A 21,576-nucleotide genomic window follows, 5' to 3' on the forward strand; every position below is an offset into this window, starting at 1 on the left:
TTATTTCCCCTTAAAACCTCGAACATTGGAGCACAACCTTCCACATGGTTGTAGAAAAGTCCAGAGCGATCTGGAACTGCGCAAATCTCGCGATGGTTGCAGACGAGAAGTCCGTATCACCCCCTCGTCGCTGCGGCCAGCACAGATCAGAGACACCGGTAACAGTAGGCGCTGTGGATTAAGACCTGGAGGATCCCGATTTAACACGGAGACAAACGACTTACTCCTCCACCTGACTCCCACATCTTCTTACAGCCGCCGAGAGCGCCTCCATCTTTTTACCCACTTCTCCTCCAGACTCCGCTGAAGCCGGGGACACGAGACGCAGAGCAGGAACATGTCAGTGGTGGGCTTCGACCTGGGCTTCCAGAGCTGCTATGTGGCTGTAGCCCGGGCGGGAGGCATCGAGACGGTGGCCAACGAGTACAGCGACAGATGCACACCGTGAGTACCCGCAACACACGCAGTTATCCCCGGGGCGTGCGGGATGGGGGGTGGGGGAGCAGATGCGGGAGGAGGCAAACGCTCGTAGGAACCGATAACAGGTGATGCACGTGAACGCAGCTCACTCAATGGCCACCCCCGTTTTCTGCGCAACGTGAACCATGTGCTGGATGATTAATATGAATTAGACTGCGCGTAAATCACTGAAACTCTCGCTAATATTTCAATGGCGGATGTAAAATATATTTCTAATGAATCTTTGAAGCACGCAGCCTCGTTCATCCCCAGCCCCCGTTAGCTCGTTAGCTCGTTAGCTAAGCCGAGTTTTTAACTAACGTGACAGTGCTGCTTCAAAAAGCGGCTTTCCTTGCCCGGCGGACACACTCACGCGGGCGGTGTTTATCTCCCTCTTTCTTACTGTTGAAGAGCGCGTGAAGGCGTTAGCTCCGACCAACCGGCGTGTCCCGGTGTGATAAAGTGTGCATCCCCCCTTACGTCCTCCATGACAGCATCATCCAATCGCTTGTTGGAACATTCTAGATGATTTAAAGAAACTAGTTCATCTTTGATGAATCTAATCTTATTTAAAATATTTTGAAATGTCGTCATTAAAGGCTTTCTGTGTTGAGTTCAGTTTATTTACTGACGATGAATACATTGTACCCACAGTAGTTATATTATAATACCATTTATTTCTTAACTAATTAATAACGGGAAGCTTTATTATTATGGACAATATTAAAATTACTTAGTAAGAATTTGGATATAAATCGATTAAGGTCAAAGTCATTTGGCTGTATCAATTAACATAAATGAATATTGCCATTTTATTGATTCTATGAAATCATTTTTGCTGGATTTGTTTTCATAAATGATAAAATGAATAAGAAACATGCCTGGGATTTTAGATGAATTTATCAATCACACCTGTTTGTAACAGACGAGTTATTACTGAAGCAAAAGGTGCATTTATTGGATTAGTTAATTGAGAGAAATATCAGTTTATCTATTGTAATTCAAATAATTTAGCATATTCAGTTACTATCATGAATGTATATTGTGTTGTGTTGTATACGATATGTACTGTGCTTTTTTTCTGTGCTGTCTAACATAACATTACCATCATATCATCAGTAATATTACCATCATCTTGCCACTGCACCTTATCTACCTGTTTATCTTGTGTTTCTGTTTTTACTCTTCTACCTCAATATTTTTTCATTTTATTCTATTGTATTGTATTTAATTGTATTCAAATATACCGGCTGCTAAGGCGACTTAATTTCCCTTCAGGGATGAATAAAGTAATCTATCTATCTATCTAAATATCTATCTGCAGCATTAAATCGGCAAAGAGTGTTTTTTGTCTTTCAGTTCGGTTAATATTATATCAGATCACCTTATGTGAAACATGGTAGGGATTAAATCTCCAAGACTTAATATTTATGCAAGAATAGTCATTTATCAGTAATAAACATCGCCTTTTAGAATCATGATCTTACAATAAGCTTGTTGAGCAATTGTTAAAGGTCTTGAAATAATCCACCATCTTTACCCCTTTCATTTCTATTCTTAAATGATACCTGAATGTTTTTGTTCTCCTGCGTCCGGCCCCCTCGTGTCACTATAAACAACTACTTTGTTCCTGGGTCAAGTTGTGGCTAAGCATCGCCCGTTGAGTCACTTTTCCACGAGACCTGACGCACTGAGTCGTCTTCTTGGACATCACAAACTGCACTTGTTCGTGTTGACAGCGACCGTCGCTCTGACATCTGCGCTTGATAGGTGTGACGATAGCAGGCATGTTTAGACCACAACCCGCTGGGACACAAGTGGACTGACCACACCATTTCACACTTTGTTTATAGTGTGAGAGATGAATCCTAACAAGCCTTTGTGCAGACACAAATGGTTGGAGGAAGAATTGAATTAAGAAAGCTGAAACCTTGGTCACATATATTTATATACACACACATGGTATTTTACTTTGAGGCAAACCTAAACAAACTGCTAGGGTTGCTACTGCAGACCTGGATTATTGCCTCTTTACTTGAAGTGGGTGGGGCTCAGAAATGCCATTTGTAGGCATGATAAAATAGGCTTTATAATATGTTTTGATTTGGGTCTATTCGAAATTAGATGGAGTATTAAAAAGAGATTTTTGATGGAGTATTAAAAAGAGATTTTTTTTAATAAGATGTCATGTTGTACACGTCTTGTTGTCTTGCAGGTCATTTGTATCGTTTGGACCACGAAATCGATCCGTAGGAGCAGCTGCAAAAAGCCAGGTAAAATCAGTCACTTTCCCAAGAAAGTGTAGTTACAATGCAAAAAGTTAAAACCGCCTCAAGGTTAATGATCGTTGTCGTTACTTACTTATTTTTCTCCTCTTTTACCTTTTTCACAATGTCCAGGTGGTGACCAACTGTAAAAACACGGTGCAGGGCTTCAAGCGATTCCATGGCAGGGCGTTCTCAGACTCCAATGTCCAGGCAGCCAAGTCTAACTTGGTGTATGACTTGGCACAGATGCCCTCTGGATCCACTGGAATAAAAGTAAGATTTAGAAAACTGACATACTTTTTTTTCTTCATTAGAGATTAGTCATTTATAGCAGTTTGTGAAGTAAGAGTGTCTTTTACTTATTATTTTCAGTGTCACTCTACACAGGACTAAGCCAAATAAATCTAAAATAAAACATTTACTAGCTTAGAAAACCCAACAGCTTACTCCTGACCTTACTTCTTTATTCACTGTTACCTTTTGTGCTCCAAGAAGAGTCACACATAATGCTCTTCTCTCTGAATCATAGCTCTTCCAATTTATCTTCTTATTCTACCCAGACCTCTATGCTTTCATACTCTAAAACAGCCTATTCTACCTCTCTCTCAAGGAGGTGCATTATTTTCTTTCCACTTCATCTCTATATGACATTATTCTGTCGTTAAAAGTAATGGACCTTGAACTTAATTTAATGCCTGAATAGGAAAACTTATCAAATGTTTGTAGCCATCTGATAGCTTGTGTATGGTCTCAAACGTAATCACAGTTCTTGCAAGGACTCAAATGAAAGGTGATGACGTTGTTGAGTTGGTGTCAGTTTTGTAAACAATTTGTCTTCCAACTCCAGGTGATGTACATGGAGGAGGAGCGGGTGTTCAGCATCGAGCAGGTCACCGGCATGCTGCTGACCAAACTGAAGGAGACTGCTGAGAGTGCACTGAAGAAACCAGTTGCAGACTGTGTGATCTCTGTAAGCATTCCTGTGGACAACTGCAACCATTACACTGCTTCAGCAGGGTGTCTGAACATCTACACATCTTTCTTCTTATCCAAATGGATGTAGTTATTGAATTGCTTTTAGGCCTTTTAATGTCAGCAGAGGTGTTAATTTACTTGTTTGATCTCTGCACACAGATTACTCAAAGACATTACACAGACTCACTTTAAATTCTGCACTTTATGCCAGTCTCTGTGTTTAATTGGAGAACTGCATCACATTTACATCCCGATTTTATAATGGCAACTATTAATTTCATCCTCTCGGATTTTCTAGCTCTATGGGTGAAAAATAAATGTTCAGCGAAATATGCCTTCAACGTCTATAAATGTATTACCACCTGCATATGTGACACGTTGAGCCCTTAACCAGATGTCCTGTCTGAAAGCTTTATTTCCTCTCTTGCACCTTGTTGGTGATGGGTGGGAAGTGTGTGTCTCTTGCTCTGCTCGGTACATGATATTACCACCAGCATCTGTTATGTAATATTACTGGTCTCACACAACATGGCTGTTACCTTCGGTGGGCCTAAATCGACAGTTTACATCATCCCCAGTTATGGATAATATGTTTTTATTACTGGGGCCAGCAGCTAAATTTAACTCTTGAGCTTTCCACAAGGAGATGTTTTGTTTTGGCACCCACAGCAACTAACTCGGTAATGTTATCCAGACATCTTGTGATGCCGGCCGTTCTCACATCATTAGTGCTCAAAGTAATTATTAACATCCAACACATGAAGGATAACTTTTAGCCTTTGGACACATGTGGCATGTTATCAGTGTCCAACAGTGTTACCATTTTATTATCGCTAGTTCCAGAGAAAATTCCTCATTCTGAAACTGCAAATTACTCTAAATAATACTTTGTGTTGATGCTGTTTTTCTTCTCCTTACAGGTCCCGAGTTATTTCACCGATGTAGAGAGGAGGTCAGTTATTGATGCAGCTCAGATCGCAGGCCTCAACTGTCTCCGACTAATGAATGAGACCACTGCAGGTACATGGAAACACAGTAAACACTGCGCTGGACTCACAGGCAGCATCTGAATCATATATCCCATATTGGTCTGTTTAACTCTACAAGGGAATTATAGGGATTATATTACATCAATAAAATAAGCTGTGAGAAAGTTATTGGTAAACTACTTCTATCAAGTACTAAAAATGTTAAAATATCTAATTTGTTCACAGTTGGAAAGGCTCTATTGCTGTATATCCATGTAGTTATCATATTGGTGTAGATTTGTAATAAACATGCAGAAATTGAGATTCATATTTTAATTGAAATGAAGGATAAACTAACCTCATTTATCTGTTTATTGCAGTGACTCTGGCATATGGAATCTACAAGCAGGACCTGCCGGCTCCAGAGGAGAAGCCCAGGATAGTGGTGTTTGTGGACTTGGGCCACTCCGGTTACCAGGTGTCAGTTTGTGCCTTCAACAAGGGAAAGCTCAAGGCGAGTGATGAATAATTTGTGTCTACTTTGAGAAGCAATACTGAACAGGAAAAGTTATTGGGGCATGTTATGAGGATACATCAATATTTTGCAACTTTTTTAATCTTTAATCACTGAAATAGTTTTTTGATCCTTTATCTTCTGATTTTGGTTTTATTTTGTTAGCCCATCGTAGCACTCTGAACAGTTTTTCTGCCTGTGGAGTACAGTGCTTTACATATAAAGATTGTTACTTTTTTAGAAATCCTACACATATTGTGTTGTAGTCTACTGTTTATGAAACTAATTGTTTCATATTTGAATAATTTTCCATTTTGTTCCCTCCATCAGATCCTGGCTACAGCATTTGATGCAGAGCTCGGTGGGAAGGACTTTGACGACATCTTGGTCAACCACTTCTGCGAGGAGTTTGGAAAGAAGTACAAACTGGACGTCAAGACCAAACCCCGGGCGCTGGTGAGGCTGTACCAAGAGGCTGAGAAGCTCAAGAAGCTGATGAGCGCCAACTCCTCCGACCTGCCTCTCAACATCGAGTGCTTCATGAACGACATCGACGTTTCGGGCAAACTCAACAGGTGAGCTGCGAAGCTACATAACGAAATAACAGGACAAAGATGTACTATAAATTACTGATGGATGTTACTGATCTATATGTCTTCCTTATTTATAGATCATTTATTGATATTATTTTTTCATTGGTTTAGCGTATTTTACAGCATGCTGTTTATAGTTAAGTGCAGATTAAAAATTGTGTTGATAAATATAGAAGTAGCTCGTGGAAGTATCCATCTGCTTGTGACGCTGTTAGCTCCTCTCCACATTTCTGTGTGTGTGTGTGTATGTGAGTCTGAATCTATTAATAATCTATTACCATGTGTCCCCAGAGGTCAGTTTGAGGAGATGTGTGCGGGGCTGCTGGCCAAAGTAGAGGGTCCCCTGCGCAGTGTCATGGAACAAGCCAGTGAGTACATATGACTTTAATAGCAGCTGGACTATCCCCGTAAGCACACGCACACTTGACTTAGATGAGGCTCAGTCATGTGCTTTGCTGAGACAGCCCTTCCCTCAGGACACTAGGGGCATGCCTGCCTCCGATTAATGCTTCCTCTCTATCTCTGGCTGCTTTCCTTTTCCATGCTAAGCAGTAATATAGCTCTAAGTAATGAAAATATATCAGATTTACTCAGATATGCCATTTTAAATAGGCAATACATTTTATTTTATACACAAGTTTCTTCCATTCAGCCTCTGGGATGTTTCACTGTCTTGAGTTAATAAGCTCTGTTTTGCGTCATCCTTATCTCCTGCTTCCTGTGTCCAGAGATGAAAAAGGAAGACATCTATGCAGTGGAGATCGTCGGTGGCGCCTCCAGAATGCCCGCCATCAAAGAGCGAATCAGCAAATTCTTTGGCAAGGAGCTGAACACCACCCTGAACCTAGACGAGGCTGTGGCCAGAGGCTGTGCTCTGCAGGTACAGATCACCTGTCATCACCAACACTGTGGTCACAGATGGCAGACTCACCTTCTGACAGCTGAGATAAGAGTATGGGGGAAAGATCACAGACATCTATACAAGCTCACATTCTTAATTGTGGTTGAACGTCATATTTATGCAGAAAAGTTATTTCAAATAATTTCATTAATATAAATGGGAAGAAAATATGAAAAATTGACTGATGGTGGTAGCACAAATAAACTAGATATTTAGCGTTAACAGTAGTAAAGAAATGTCTCTTCTAGTCTTTGTTAAAGGTCTCTCTTCAGAGTTAATGACTCTGGATCAACAGTGTTTCTTATGTCAGTGAAGAGGGTTCCTCTGCTTCCTGCTTTCTTTCAAATGACTCTGCCTCATCTACACTCATTTTGTAATTGTCTTCTTTCTCTTCTCCTCAGTGTGCCATCTTGTCACCAGCCTTCAAAGTCAGAGAGTTCTCCATCACAGATGTTGTTCCCTACTCCATCGCCCTGAAATGGAATTCCGCCGCCGAGGACGGAGTGAGGTACGATCTGTGTCTGAAATGCAGCTGGGTCTTTGTTTGACTTCATGTTTGAATATCTATCTTGTCCTCTCATTTTACAAAATCATCTTGGAATCCTAGCTGTTTCATAAACCGTTGCTTAAACAAAGCTATGGTATGATCTGCTGCAGATTAGGAGCCAGCCCTCCTCACTGTCTTCAGTCTCTCATGGATCTCTTCCTGTTGTGTTTTCAGTGATTGTGAAGTTTTCCCAAAGAACCACGCAGCTCCCTTCTCCAAAGTTTTGACTTTTTACCGGAAAGAGCCGTTCACCCTCGAAGGCTACTACAACAACCCGAAGGAGCTGCTGTGCCCCAGCACCGCTATAGGTACTGCTAGTTCAACATCAGTGGTCAGAATGACATTGATTATGGAATAGTTTCCTTTTTATTCAATTTGTTTAGGTAATTCAACATAGTGTACGTACGATGAAAAAGTTGTAGATGTGACAGGAAAACATCTAGAGTTTGTCAGCTGTAAACGACTTGCCCTCAGTTATTTTTTGACAACTTTAAACAAAAATATTGATCCTTTTTACTCATGTTGCATGTTTGTTATAACGCCTTGTTAATTTCATTTAGATTTTCCTCTAATTCAATCTAGTTTATTATTTATTCTTAATTGTAGCTATTTTCACCTGTTCTGACCTTTGCCCTATTACTTTGCCCTGCAGGTCAGTTCCTTATCCAGAATGTGGTTCCGCAGGCTTCTGGTGAAAGTGCAAAGGTCAAGGTGAAGGTTCGGGTCAATGTCCACGGTGTCTTCAGCGTATCGAGCGCGTCCCTCGTAGAAGTCATAAAATCAGCTGAAGGCGAGGAGCCAATGGAGACGGACCAGACAGTAAAGGAAGAGGAGGTCTGTATATTGTGTGTATTTGTGCTGGGTGTATGACACGTGTGGCATACTGTGTGTTTTGCTTGACTTCTCTGAACGGAAGGAAAGTGCATTTGGTGATTCTGATTCGGAACCCTAAGAGTTTGGTTTTAAAACTATAGGTAATGCAATATAATTTCAGTTGGTTGATTCTTTCATTATGGTGTGTCAGAACAAAATGCAGGTGGATCCGGAGGATCAGAAAGTTCAGGCTGGAGACAACGGAGAGAAGAAGTCTGAGACAGAGGAGATGGAGGTAAAGTTGTGGCGAACGATAGGGAGATCCTAACCCAATGTTTTTATTTTATACATGGCATAATTATATTGTTCTCTATAAGTTGCCATAAAGCCAGTCAACTTTGAAATGAAGTCCACCCCTTTTTGGTGTAAAGGAAAAAAACGAACGCTTACAAAGTCGAGGAGAGCTACAAGTCAGAATTTTTGTGTGGCTTCCAATTCAGTGACAATGGGAGATAACCTCAATGTCTTTCTGGATACGCAACTATTCTATAGAATCAGCATTTAATCAAAAATGCTTAATAAAAGGTTTACAATTTTTCACAATTTTTAACACACGTTTTTCAAAACAATAACGTTTTTCTCAAAACTGAACTCAGAAAACTGAAAACCTCACACACAAAAGGCTAAAGCTGACACTTCCTTTGCACGGTGACTCTTTGCCCTAAAATCTCTTAACTGTTCCCAAAATGGAAACTCATGTTTTCATTTGGTACACACTGACATATTTTCAAATGACACACTCAACCCCCCCCTCCCCCTTCACAAAAATGAATTAGGCATCACGCCTCCGGTTCCTATCTGGCCAGAAGGCCTCATCCACATCACAGGCACTGTTCTCCCTGTCCAAGCATCATGGATGGAAGAAACGCCTGGAGTGGTGCATGAAGCTCTGACAGGCCTCGACACTCACGTCGCCACAAGCCTCCTCCATGGCCTGGAGCCTCCAGGCTGAATATAATTCCTCAATGGGATTCAGGAAAGGAGAATAAGATGGAAGGTATAGAACGGAAAAATTTTGGTGGTCCTGGAACCACTCGCGCACTTGAGCAGCCCGGTGGAAGCTCACATTGTCCCAGATGACAACGTGATTGATCCGCTGTGGGTCATCTATCTGGCCAGGTGGTACCAGCCGGTCATGAAGGCCATCCAGGAAGACGAGGAGACGGGCAGTGTAATAGGCCCCTAGGTGGGCATGGCGGTGCAAGATCCCATGGTGATTCATTGCAGCACACATTGAGATGGTCCCACCATGCTGGCCGGGGACCTCAACAATGGCCTGCTGGCCAATGAGGTTTCTGCCCCGTCGCCTCCTCTTCAACAGGTTGAGTCCCACCTCATCAATAAAGATGTACTGGTACAACACATTAGCTGTATCATGCTCCTGGATCCGCTGACACAAACAGCATGAGAATGCAAGTTACAGTATGGACACAAGAGAGGTCAACACAGTGGGCTACAGTGAGACACTTCTCTGGTTGTCGATATCTTCCAAGTTCTCCATTGTTCATCAAACAAAACAGAGGCTCAAGTCTCTTTAATGCTGCAGTCCTGATTGCAAATTGCTCAGCAGACCTGAATGTTTGGAGATTTGAGTATTTGTGTGTGCAACAACTGAACATTGTGTGTAGTGTTTTGACAACAAGGTGATGTGTAATTGACATCAGAGTGTAAAGAAGGAAAGTCAGAGTCTAATGCAGATAAGGGAGTGTGAAGTAGTGCCAGATTGGGTTGAGCGATTGATACATGAAGTGAAGGTGTGCTTTTTGTCTGTTAACAACTGAGAAAAACTGTAACGCAGCACAACTGCACCAAAACCAGTTGTGTTCTAACAAGCCTTGATGATACATTTCTATGAAATTAAAGGGAATAAAATGACAGTGAAAGAAGCAATGAAATTCAAAACAAATGGGACATGTGACCATGTGAGAACAGAAAAATGCCCATTGCTCCATATTATTTGCTGTCATTGATTTTCTTGTGCTTCATTGAACTCTTTGGCTGATGCTTCCAAGCGGCAACACAAACAAACATGGAGGAGACTGAACGTGACACTGAACAGAATCTTTCCAAACAGCTTGACTTAAACCTGTCAAGAGAAAATGAGGAGCTTTAATCTAAAAGAAGGCGTTTGGGTCAAATCTCACACACAATAAAGCAGCAGTATTTGCTCAGAATTTAATGATTTGTTATCTCACCTTTTGCAGACGACCGAGGATACCAAGCAGGAGAAGAAGAACGACCAGCCCCCGCAGGCCAAGAAACCCAAAGTGAAAACGAAGACAGTGGAGCTGCCCATAGAGAACAATTTGCACTGGCAGCTGTCCACTGAAGAACTAAATTTGTTGGTGGAGAATGAGGTAATGCTCTAAAACTCACAAGGAATGTCTCGCACAAACATGCAGTATTTGTCCAAGCAACTTTCTAATGAGACATACTGGTACTAGCTTTTATTAGAAACAAGCAACTGTTGATCAATTTATTATCATTGTTATATTATCTGATTATATAGTAAGGACGTTGTTCTCTAAAACACATTTACTGCTAGATTACAACATGACTGTAACATTGTAGTAATGTTTAAATTGTTCCTATTCTTATAATATTATATATTAAAGTTACACTGTAATATATGAATATCACATTCTAGATTAACACCTTCACCGTGTCTCCTCAAGGGTAAAATGATCATGCAGGATAAACTGGAGAAGGAGAGGAACGACGCAAAGAACTACGTAGAGGAGTATGTGTACGACATGAGAGACAAACTGCACGGCCGCCTGGAGAAGTTTGTGAATGAAGCTGTGAGTATTAGATAGAGAAGACGAAAGGTAACTTTGTTCGATGCACAGTTATACCAGGCTGTAATCCAATGGGCCATCCCCAATCCCCTTTATAGACTCTGCTTGCACCTGATTGGATTGGTATTATAATGGCAGATTTATCAGAGAGAAATAGAGAACACTGCTCTGCACTGGAAACAGATCTGCGTGGTCTCTGTCAGTTCACACACGAGCAGTCATCTGTTCATACATCTGTGTTAACACATTGTACGCCCACCACTGTAGGTGGTTATCATTTTCTTTTCTTATTTTAAAACACCCTCACTTTAAAATAACAGTGAAGTATGCCATTAACTTCAGATCAGAGTATGCCATTAACTTCAGATTTTATTGGTCAACCTCGCTGTTGCTCTGCACTGCCTCAAGAGGGCAACTTGCCGACTATTTGCCAGAGCACACCTCGTTTTGAGCCACACAGCGCCTTGATGGGCACAAATGTAATAACTGTTAATGTTCGTGAAATGTGAATTTAATCTGATATTTTTCACAACTCGTAGGATCGTGATGTGTTCTCATTGAAACTGGAGGAAACAGAGATCTGGCTGTATGAAGACGGAGAGGACCAACAGAAACAAGTTTACATCGACAGACTGGCTGAACTGAAGGTAACTAGGCCTGCAATGTTTGAACTTTGCACATGGACACTTTTTATTAATCAACTTGTCTTACTCTCATTTTAGAAAGGGCACTTAGAGATGCGGTCTATTCTTTGATTATTCCTAAATAATAGAAATATTTAAAATTATAACATTGAACAACATGTTGTCATTAACTGATGAAAAATAATTGTAAAAATTCTTCAGTTGTTTGTTTTTCTGGATGTCTGCTTGACTAAATGTGATGTTCCTCTCTTTAGAAACTTGGTCAGCCGATCCAAGAAAGATACATGGAGGCTGAGGAGAGGCCAAAAGCATTTGAAGAATTTGGCAGACAAATCCAAATGTACATGAAGATCATTGAAGCTTACAAGGCAAAGGTAATATGACACAGAGACATTTTTGTTGACCTGTTAGATTGATTAGATAAGATATTTGGTTACATTTTGTTGGGATGATGTGTGCTCATCACTTACATTCATACTGTCTTCCATAACCAATATGAGGAATTGCTAAACGGGTTTCATATATAACTATTGAATCTCATGACAGGATGAGCAGTACGATCACTTGGATGAGCTTGATGTGACTCGGGTGGACAAGCAGGTGAACGAGGCCATGGTCTGGATGAACGAAAAAATGAACCAGCAGAAAAGTCAGGAGCTCCACCTGGACCCAGTGGTAAAAGTTCAGGAGATCAAGGCCAAGACTAAGGTACAGAGAGAGTGTTCAGGGCTCACATACACACAACACACCAAAAATCATGTATCAACATAATATTTGAATAATCCTTGCAAAGCCAGCCTACAGACTGTCTGGCATCCTTGTAGGACTCACCAAGCATTTTACTGTGATTAGGGGTAATTCACATCATATCCACTCCCGGTAGATATGAGTTGAGTCTGGTTTCCTGAAGCTGTAATCAAGAACACCGACACGAGGGAAATTATGTAGTGGAGAAATATCAACAAAGCACTTATTTATTCAGTGGAGTCACAATAAGAGCGTTGCTGTAGTCATGTTTGTATTGTGTTATTGTATTCAGTATTTTTGAAACCATCTAACCAGTGGTAGAACAAATACCATCTCCACACAAAGTAAATCAATCTCTTAACAGCACATTCACACACACACACACACACACACACACACACACACACACACACACACACACACACACACACGGATACAAAGTAGATTGCAGTATATGGGCTTTCATGAATCTGTAGTTCCAGAGGTGTATTGATTTAAGCATGCAGTTTACATCCTCTACTCTTACAGGACAGCTTTCTTCTGCTGTCTGTGCTGCAGCTGAACATCTCATTCTTTTTTAAATAAATTTGTAAGGCACAGAGGATTTGGGAGCTGGAGACTGACAATCAAAGAGATTGTGATTGGCTCTAACATCTCCTGGCTATTGCACCCGGCTGACTGCGTTAGAGGATATTTCAATAAAGTTGAAACTTCCCCCTGTAGTGTCGGTCGAGCTCAGCTGAGGATGCGTGGTGTCTCATTCACAATAAATAGCACCTGTTGCTCCCCTAGCTTGTTCTAATCCCTGCTACAATTTACACTAGAAGCAAGTTTATTTGTTCCAATTTGTTATAGAAAGTAGATTAGTATAGAAATTTATTTGAAAATAAACTGGTCTCGGAAGATAGTTACTTACTTGCCCTTCTTCTAAAAAATGTTAAATGTTTCTTTTTTTCAGGAGCTTTACTTAGCCTGCAATCCTGTGATGTCCAAACCCAAGCCCAGGGTGGAGCCTCCTAAAGAGGAGAAGACCGAGAACGGACCAGTCAACGGGCAGGAGCCGACCGAGAGTCAGCCATCCAGTCAAGACAAAGACACACCTGCAGGGACGGAACAGGAAACGGCAGAGAAAAAGCTCCCTGAAATGGACATTGACTAAGTGTTGCGGCTGCTGCCCGAGCTTCACCTCCGTCTGTCCTGCTTCTCGCCTCTGGTTCTGTCGTTCTTCTGAGATTGTGATTGATGACACAGCAGCATCTCTCTTCTGGAGACAGACAGCAGCATCTCTAATCAATACAGTTCATACGTCAGCCTCCTCAACATGTCGTTTCTCATTGTCTTCAGAACACAAAAATCACACATAATATTAAAATTGAATGGGATTACTTTATGACATAAAAGTTGTGCGTGTGGGTTTAAAAACTGCTTCTTCTGTATTTCTTTGTTTTATTCAGCAGCTCCTGAGGATATATAAGCTACGAATGTTCAGTAGTTCTGGTAAACTAGTAATAAACACAGGTTTCTTGAAATTGTACAATATAATGGCATGTCTAAATACAGTTTAGGTACAGTGGCACTTGTAAACGAACGTGGATTGTTCCAAATTGTACATTACATTTTTTTCACAACAAATAATTGTAACTGCTGGAATGTCATGTATTTAGTTTAAGAGGAAAGACTGTTTTTTTTGTGTTTACTTGTACTGTATGTTGGAACTAGATACTACAAGTTACCGTCATGCAGTATATAATCGTTTGGCTTTTTCTCATTTAAGAGCAATGGTCCATTGGTTGTTTTCTGGTAGCCTTGAATTGCTTTTTTCTACCCAACTGTGAATGCTGGTCTAACAAATCACCTTCCGGGTGCTGCTGTTGTTGCCACATCACAAAAAACTAAAATAAATCATATTAAAAAAGCATATGAATTGATTGATGATTCCTGACATTTCTTTCTAGTCCTTTGTGTTAATAAATCTCATTTAGCCAAAAACTTTTTACATGTGGAATGATTTAATTTCTCTTAAATTATTAGCTAAGAAAAATATTTGCAGATAGATTGAATGACAAATAATCCTTGGCTGTTTTTTTTTCACTACAAAAATTAAATATATAGGTAATACAATCTTTGTAGACAAATGCCAATACGATTAGCTTATATTTTAGTACAATTATAAATATATGAGCATCCCCGGTCCTGCCAGCAACTTTTTCTTTTTTATTATAGACAAATAAGGCACATTTCAGTTTTTAACCCATTTCAATCTCAAGCTTGCAATCCCCCCTCTTTAAAAAAAAATACATACATTTATATATAAATACGATTGTTGAATGAATAATTGTAAACACAAAAAATTTGTATCGTAAATCACACTTTTAAAGGTCTATTCCTTCCACTCGAGTGTTGAATTATTATATTTTTATCAAACATATATTCGTTATACGTTTAAGTTATAATAGCATTTCATGTAAGTGGTTGATCTAGGCCCTAGTTATAGTGTCTAAGTGAAAGTACTTTGTCCTGAAGTACTTTTAGTTGCTAACGTGCGAGAATATTATGCATTGATAACGTGTTCTTATAAACAATTTATTATTAATTCATTTAATTACATACAAAGTTGTTTATTTAATTCGCACCTCAACTACTTACATTAAGTTTACATTCCGTACTTCTCACATGTTAACGCAACTTAAATATTCGCGTAATAATCACGTGTAGTTGCGCGTTACGAAACCGCCGGGTTTTTGTCCTGTTTGCCTTCCCGTACTCCTGGACTGTAGTCTGCGGTGTGTAGAGGATCCAGTCCGCAGGCTGCAGCTGTCAGTGCTGGTACTTGTGTCTCTGAGAAGGTAAAGAACACGTGGATTTCACTTTGTCATCGGTACTGTATCGTGTGAGGGCTGCAGGACGGTGGTACCGCAGAGCAACAGCTGCAGCAGGTTCGAGCTCCCTCTGGAGCCGTAACTGCTGTTTACATTAGCTAGCCCTGCTAACTAACATGGCTAGCTATTGCACGGCTACTCCCTAAAGTTGCATGTCTACTTATTTAGCTTGATTACATTCCTTGTTATGTTTGGTTGTTCGCCTCTGACCACAACAACCCACATGGCTAAGTAGTCTAATGGTAAACATTAAAGTCATTAAAACACGACTTTGTCTAATGTCGATAAAGTTTACTTGTGCTCGCTAGCTAGCTGTTGGGCTACAGTGTAGCTTAACGAGAGCTGATGAAATGTAATGTCATGACTCAGGTCCCAGTTTATTAAATACTGTTAAATAAATGTTAAACTAATCCAGTGTCATTCAGTAATTCTACAATAAATCTTCATTGTGGGCGTGAAGCCCAGTTTGTGTCGTAGCTGTTTTTCCTGTATGATCACTTTACAGGCTGAAGTATGAGGAGCTGTGGAAGGTAGACAGTTGTTTATTTGTTTCTTTACATCTTTTTCAAACGGATCAGTGTAGGTAAAATCACAAAAGCACAGGTGTGTGTGTGTGTAGCAAAAACCAGCATCACAAACAACAGCCTTCAAAATGATCACATAGTGGAGTCAACACTCTAAAATATCTCAATAATTCTGAAGAGAGGATTTATGACTGGACTGTATTAACTTGAGTGAACTTCTTCAACTGACAACTAACTGTGCAATGATCAATGTCAGTTTATTAATGTTGCTGATGGTTGAGCTGTCAGCTGTTTCTGCTGTTTTCTTCTGTTCAGTCGCCAAAACCTCCTGCACACTTTAAACGATTTGAAAATCCAAATGTTTCAGCTTGTTCAGGACGTTCCTACTCATTGTTCTTCTTTCAACTCTGCGTACTGAAATATTAAATATTCACCCTCCTCTGCAGTTCTTGCAGTTACAAACAACTCCTGCATATTTTAACCAATTTCAACCCTTCAAATTCAGTTTTTTTATTTGGAGGTTGGTTAAATCAACCAAGGACTTTGACTTGTGGCCTCTACTTCTGACCATCATCACATTTTCAACAGGAAAACCTTTATCTAGTGTTCATTTCAAATAGTCAGCAGGATAACAAGTAACAAATGTTTGATTAAATAAATCAATGCACAAAAGCGATAAGTTATAAGGTAGTAATGTCAACAGTTGTTTTTGTGTTTGTGTTGATCTGATGTCTGTTCTCTTGGCCATTGCAGCATCCGTGTTTAGAACGGCTTTACTTTGCCAATGATGGATTGATGTCACTCGTGTCATTGTTCTTGCAGGAATGTAAATGTCTGAGGACAAGGAAGCCCAGGAGGATGAGCTGCTTGCTTTAGCAAGTATTTATGATGAGGACGAGTTCCGCCGAGCCGAGTCGGCTCAGGGGGGAGAGATTCAGCTCTGTTTGGAGCTTCCTCCTGATTTCAAAATTGTTGTTAAAGGTAATTGTAATAATGCTTTATTGTACAAGTACAATTTTTTGATTCTTATTCATCATGTAATGCCATGTGTGAAATGTCTGATCTCAGATCCATCCTGCATTAAGAGAATTACTTTTTTGTGCTCTCTGTAACTTCAACACTGAACTGTAGATGGTTTTCATAATCTTATTGTCTCCTAATCTTCCTAAGACATTAGTTAATAAGACGCATTCTTTATTTCTTCTATCTGTTGCAGGAGAGAATAAATCAGAATACAATGTGTGCTTCTTGCCTCCTCTGGTCCTCAACTTCGAGCTTCCTGCAGAATATCCTTCCACGTTATCACCAATCTTTACTCTCAGCTCCAAATGGATAACCAGAGCACAGGTAAGGCTTCAATATTTTTCAAGATATTTTAGTTTGTTATCTTGTCTCTTGCCTCTTGATTTGTTTCTACACTAAAGATGTTACTGCAGTGAACAGAAATACTTTAACTTCATCACCCTCAATAACAGCTTTTTCTCTTTTTCCACTTTCCCTCATCAGATGAGTTCTCTGTGCAGACGTCTGGATGAGCTGTGGGAGGAGAACCAGGGCTGCGTGATCCTGTTCACATGGATCCAGCTCCTCAAAGAGGAGGCTGTGGACTTTCTTGGCATCCAGTCTCCCCTTGAAGTCACCAGAGGAGGAAGTAAGGCAGGTGGGGAGCGCAGGAAAACCGACCCAGCAGCTACAGGTATAGTATTTCTTTTTTTTGTGATGCATGAACATTAGCAAAGATAACAAGGGGAGTATAGATCATGTTGTATTTTGTAATATCCCTTCATTTAAAGGTATACTGAGAAGGTGAGATCAAGTACACTGTTATGCTGTGACGTTTTTTCAGTCAGTTGTATAGATGTCCACTTAATTAAAACGTGATTTACTTGCTTCTTGAATTTGATTCTATCCTTCACCTGTTATCCTCAGCTCTGACGCAGCCTGGGAGTCTTTCTGAAAACGCTGAGGGGAGGAAAAGAGAAGTGAAGAAGGGAAAGTCTGAAATGCAGTTGGCAGCGTCTTCTCAACTGGACCCGCGCACCGTCCTGTTGAGGGACCCACATTCTGACCTCCTACCTCAGCTCCTGGACTTTGATGAGGCGCAGCGCCAGAAGGTGTTCGACAGCAAAGGGTTCTGCTGTGGGATCTGCTTCTTAGAGAAGCTGGGCTCCATGTGCCTCTGCTTTAAGGAGTGCCAGCATGTCTACTGCAAGGCCTGCATGACCGAATACTTCCAGATCCAAATACGGGACGGCAACGTTCAGTGCCTTAATTGCCCTGAGACAAAATGTACCTCCTTAGCCACACCATCGCAGGTACGGTACGTTCACACGGTATGAGTGTATATCTGTGTTTTAAGTTCTATAATCATTTTACACTGTGACCTCCCACGGTGCAGCTTCCAAGCTTCCAAGCTTTATCATTTCTTTTATACCAATCGCTCCTCTGTTTCACTGCCTCTGTCTTAATTCTTCAGGTGAAGCAGCTGGTGGATGAAGAGCTGTTTGCCCGTTATGACCGCTTGCTGCTTCAGTCGTCTCTGGACCTCATGGCCGACGTGGTGTACTGTCCCCGTCAGTCCTGCGGCACCGCCGTCATGGTGGAGCCAGACACGACCATGGGCATTTGCACTGCCTGCCAGTATGCTTTCTGTACGCTGTGCAAGCTCGGATATCACGGCGTCTCCAACTGTAAAATCCCTGCAGGTAATGTTATCGGAAATATAGTAGTAATGTTAATAAGAATAAGTTATTATATCAGTATTGTTATATAGTGGTTAAGTTTATTACTCCTAGATTTCTAACATGTCCTGTGAGTTTACCAGGTGTTTTTTGTTTTAATGGATAAAAATCGAAAGTGTAAATACAGAATCAGGTTATCTCACTGATATCCATACGCGGTATTTCGCTTTATCATTTTATGTTGTTTCTTTTAGTCTAAATGGACATTTTTGAGACAGACTGCTTGTGGGTAAAGCTATTGATTCAGAAATTAAATAAACTTTTTATAAAATACATTTAAGAAACAATTAACCCAAAACTTTTAAATTATTTATTGCTGAACCCATCATATCGTTTCTTATGGATTTTAGACATTGTGATGATTTTTTCCCCCAAAGATGCCAATAAAGGAATAAAGGAATCGTTTAAAAGTAAAATTTCTAAACAATAATCAACAACAGGACCGGGCCCAAACTCCTCACACTAAACTCAGTTCTGTCCCTGCCTTTGTTTGTGTGTCACAGATGAGCTGCGTAATCTCAGAGACGAATACCTGTCAGCCACGTCTCAGGGGAAAAAGTTCTTGGAGCAGCGCTTTGGGAAGAGGGTGATCCAGAAAGCGGTGGAAGAATCCTTTAGCAGAGACTGGCTCAATGAGAACTGCAAATCCTGTCCACGCTGTGGAACCAATATCCAGGTTGGGCTCCCCCTGCTGGTCACAACACAGTAGAACAGCCTTTGAACATCATCCAGGGGGGGGCGACATAGTTCACTGCTTGTCAATTATTAATACTTTACACAGAAGGACGCAGAGTTTTGTACATTGGTTTTCCTCCTTCAGTTTTAAATGTAACAATGAAGAAGTGTTTGCTTGGAGCTTCTGTTGAACTAACTCTACTGTCCTGTAGCTCACGTCCAGTCCCAGGGTTTGATGTTTGATGTTTGATGTTTGCTGCGTCTTCTCCCTCTGATGGTTTGTCTCTGCAGAAAGTGGACGGCTGCAACAAGATGACCTGTACCTCGTGTAAACAATACTTCTGTTGGCTGTGCCTGGGCGTCCTAAGCCGAGTCAACCCATACAGCCACTTTAACAACCCACATTCACCCTGTTATAACCAGTGAGTGGTCGCTTCCTCTTTTCAATCGATCAGTGGCACTTTTATATCCATCTGCAACGCTGAGCTCTGAACACCTGCTGTATTTCTCGCCCCCGCAGACTCTTCCAAGGTGTGGACCTGGACGACGAAGATGCCTTGTGGAGCGATGAGGAGGACTGAGCTCAGTGCGGTGCCTTCCGAGCCGTTCGCTCCTTCTGAATGCACTTTAGCTCATGATACCATCTCTTCACCTCCTCTATGTCTGGATAAGAACAACCGTTTACCGAGATATGAAGTTCGAACATGACGTGGCCTCTTGCGTATTAAAACATTCAATGCCTGGGTGACTTTTCTTCATATTCATGTAAAAAAAAAAAAAAAAAATCCCTCTTCAGGTTATTACCCTTAATGATTTTGCCACTAAGCCACACTTTTAAACCAGAGGTTTGTTTTTATTGTTTTAATTTTAGTTTTGTATTTTTTTCTTTTTTTGCCAAGGTCCATAGTGGGGGAACTCTAACGCAGACATGACGGGTCATCTTTTGTTTGGATGCAGTTTTTGGAGAGACTATATGCGCGGATTTCATTCATTATTTTCATTTGTCCTTACAGATTGTCATAACGGAGGATATTCATGACAGGACGTCCTCTGATTGGGCTACTGGGGTTGCGATTATGGGTGTGTGTTTGCCTGTTAGAAAAGCAAATCTCTCGTTAAACAGCCAGGGTATTGAAATTATGGTTATAACTACATTTATTCACACTTTGTACAACTGACATTTTAATGTTGCCAAATGTTAGTGTCAGACGGAGGCCATGCTCTGTTGGTTATGTCTAAATACAAAAACGATTTTGTATGTTAATTTATGAATTTTTTCTTTTTCAAATCAGATTACATTGAGGACTCTGATGCAAGCAGCTTTTGTCTCAGTTTGAACTTGCATCAGATCGTATTTTCATTATTCAATGCTTCAAAATTTAAAGTTGGTCGGATCTGTTGAAAAGACGATCCTCCGTTCAGAATAGCACAGATTCAACTTTCCCGTCAACGCAGACCCACTTTCACTTCATGCCTCACGTTTGAATAAAGGATTTACAGAATCCTGCTGCAAGGCATTGAACATTCTGTTCCTCAAAATAAATGTTACCACGGAACACATGGTCTGTTTTATTCACATGATCCCAAACTGAATCCCTGAATGTGCCTGATTATTTTTCATCAAGCTCCATGAATTATTCTCTACAGAAGCCAATTGAAATGTTCATATCTGTTATAAAAATATATCCTGAATCCTTTGAACTGGAATCGCACCAAAATCGCCTGTACAACCCCCCCAATAATCGTACCATCAAATTGCATGAAACAACGTGAGCTTTTTTCATACATGATAAAGAGGTTAAGATAAAGAATAACTATTGAAGCTACTTTGGCTTCTAGATTGACTTATCTGGCAAGTAAAATGTTTAAGGGGTTTATTTCTTAGGTCCATTAAGTGATTATTGAAAATAAATATTCATGTTGGAATTATACAGAATATTTGACCAGGTCATCTAAACTCAACCCCCTTGTGTTCAACCCAAAGTTACGTCCTTAGCCAACAAAGGACGGAGGTTACAACATGACCTCGTTTGCAGAGGTAGTAGAAGTTGTAGATTGGGCTCTGAGTTTTCTTTGTATTTTTGAAATAATGAAAAAAGAGTTTGGCAAAAAGTCTGATCCCAGTTTATACAAATTGGACAAAGAGGAAATTCCATAGATTCAGATGAAAAGTATAAAATTTAGTTCTTGTTTTTTCAATAAGCTCTTTCCCCCATTTTTCTTTTAGTTAATGCCATGGATTATGTTTATGTTACTTTTTCGTACAAGATTTCATTGCTCCTCATAAATGAGACTGAAAAAAGGGATGAAATTTAGGATTTAACATGACACACAGCCTTATATGAGTTATTACAATGAAATAAAGCATTCAGTGCAACAAGTTTAAATATACAATTATAAACCATTTAAAAAGTGACATACTGTAGATGTATGAATATATAAAAAACTTTTAGCAGGTCAACATTTCAATA

At 40.3% G+C, this 21,576-nt stretch overlaps 2 protein-coding genes across 2 annotated transcripts; both read left to right on the top strand.

Annotated features, from left to right (window-relative positions):
* The first annotated feature begins 126 nt into the window (after positions 1-126).
* On the top strand, positions 127-14,214 carry hspa4a (heat shock protein 4a). Its single transcript, XM_062406225.1, has 19 exons — positions 127-444; positions 2,675-2,732; positions 2,859-2,999; positions 3,574-3,696; positions 4,622-4,721; positions 5,050-5,183; positions 5,514-5,758; positions 6,068-6,144; positions 6,505-6,656; positions 7,079-7,185; positions 7,399-7,532; positions 7,877-8,058; positions 8,249-8,332; positions 10,302-10,454; positions 10,773-10,898; positions 11,435-11,542; positions 11,794-11,913; positions 12,086-12,247; positions 13,245-14,214. The coding sequence occupies exons 1-19, from the start codon at positions 338-340 to the stop codon at positions 13,443-13,445; spliced, it is 2,514 nt and encodes an 837-aa protein (XP_062262209.1). The 5' UTR covers positions 127-337; the 3' UTR covers positions 13,446-14,214.
* An 815-nt stretch (positions 14,215-15,029) lies between these two features.
* On the top strand, positions 15,030-20,661 carry rnf14 (ring finger protein 14). The gene is made up of 9 exons (XM_062406466.1): positions 15,030-15,132; positions 16,512-16,670; positions 16,906-17,036; positions 17,196-17,385; positions 17,619-18,004; positions 18,166-18,394; positions 18,934-19,106; positions 19,397-19,527; positions 19,626-20,661. The coding sequence occupies exons 2-9, from the start codon at positions 16,520-16,522 to the stop codon at positions 19,684-19,686; spliced, it is 1,452 nt and encodes a 483-aa protein (XP_062262450.1). The 5' UTR covers positions 15,030-15,132; positions 16,512-16,519; the 3' UTR covers positions 19,687-20,661.
* Positions 20,662-21,576: the final 915 nt, after the last annotated feature.

Source organism: Platichthys flesus, chromosome 15, assembly GCF_949316205.1.
Source record: "Platichthys flesus chromosome 15, fPlaFle2.1, whole genome shotgun sequence".
NCBI lineage: Eukaryota > Metazoa > Chordata > Actinopteri > Pleuronectiformes > Pleuronectidae > Platichthys > Platichthys flesus.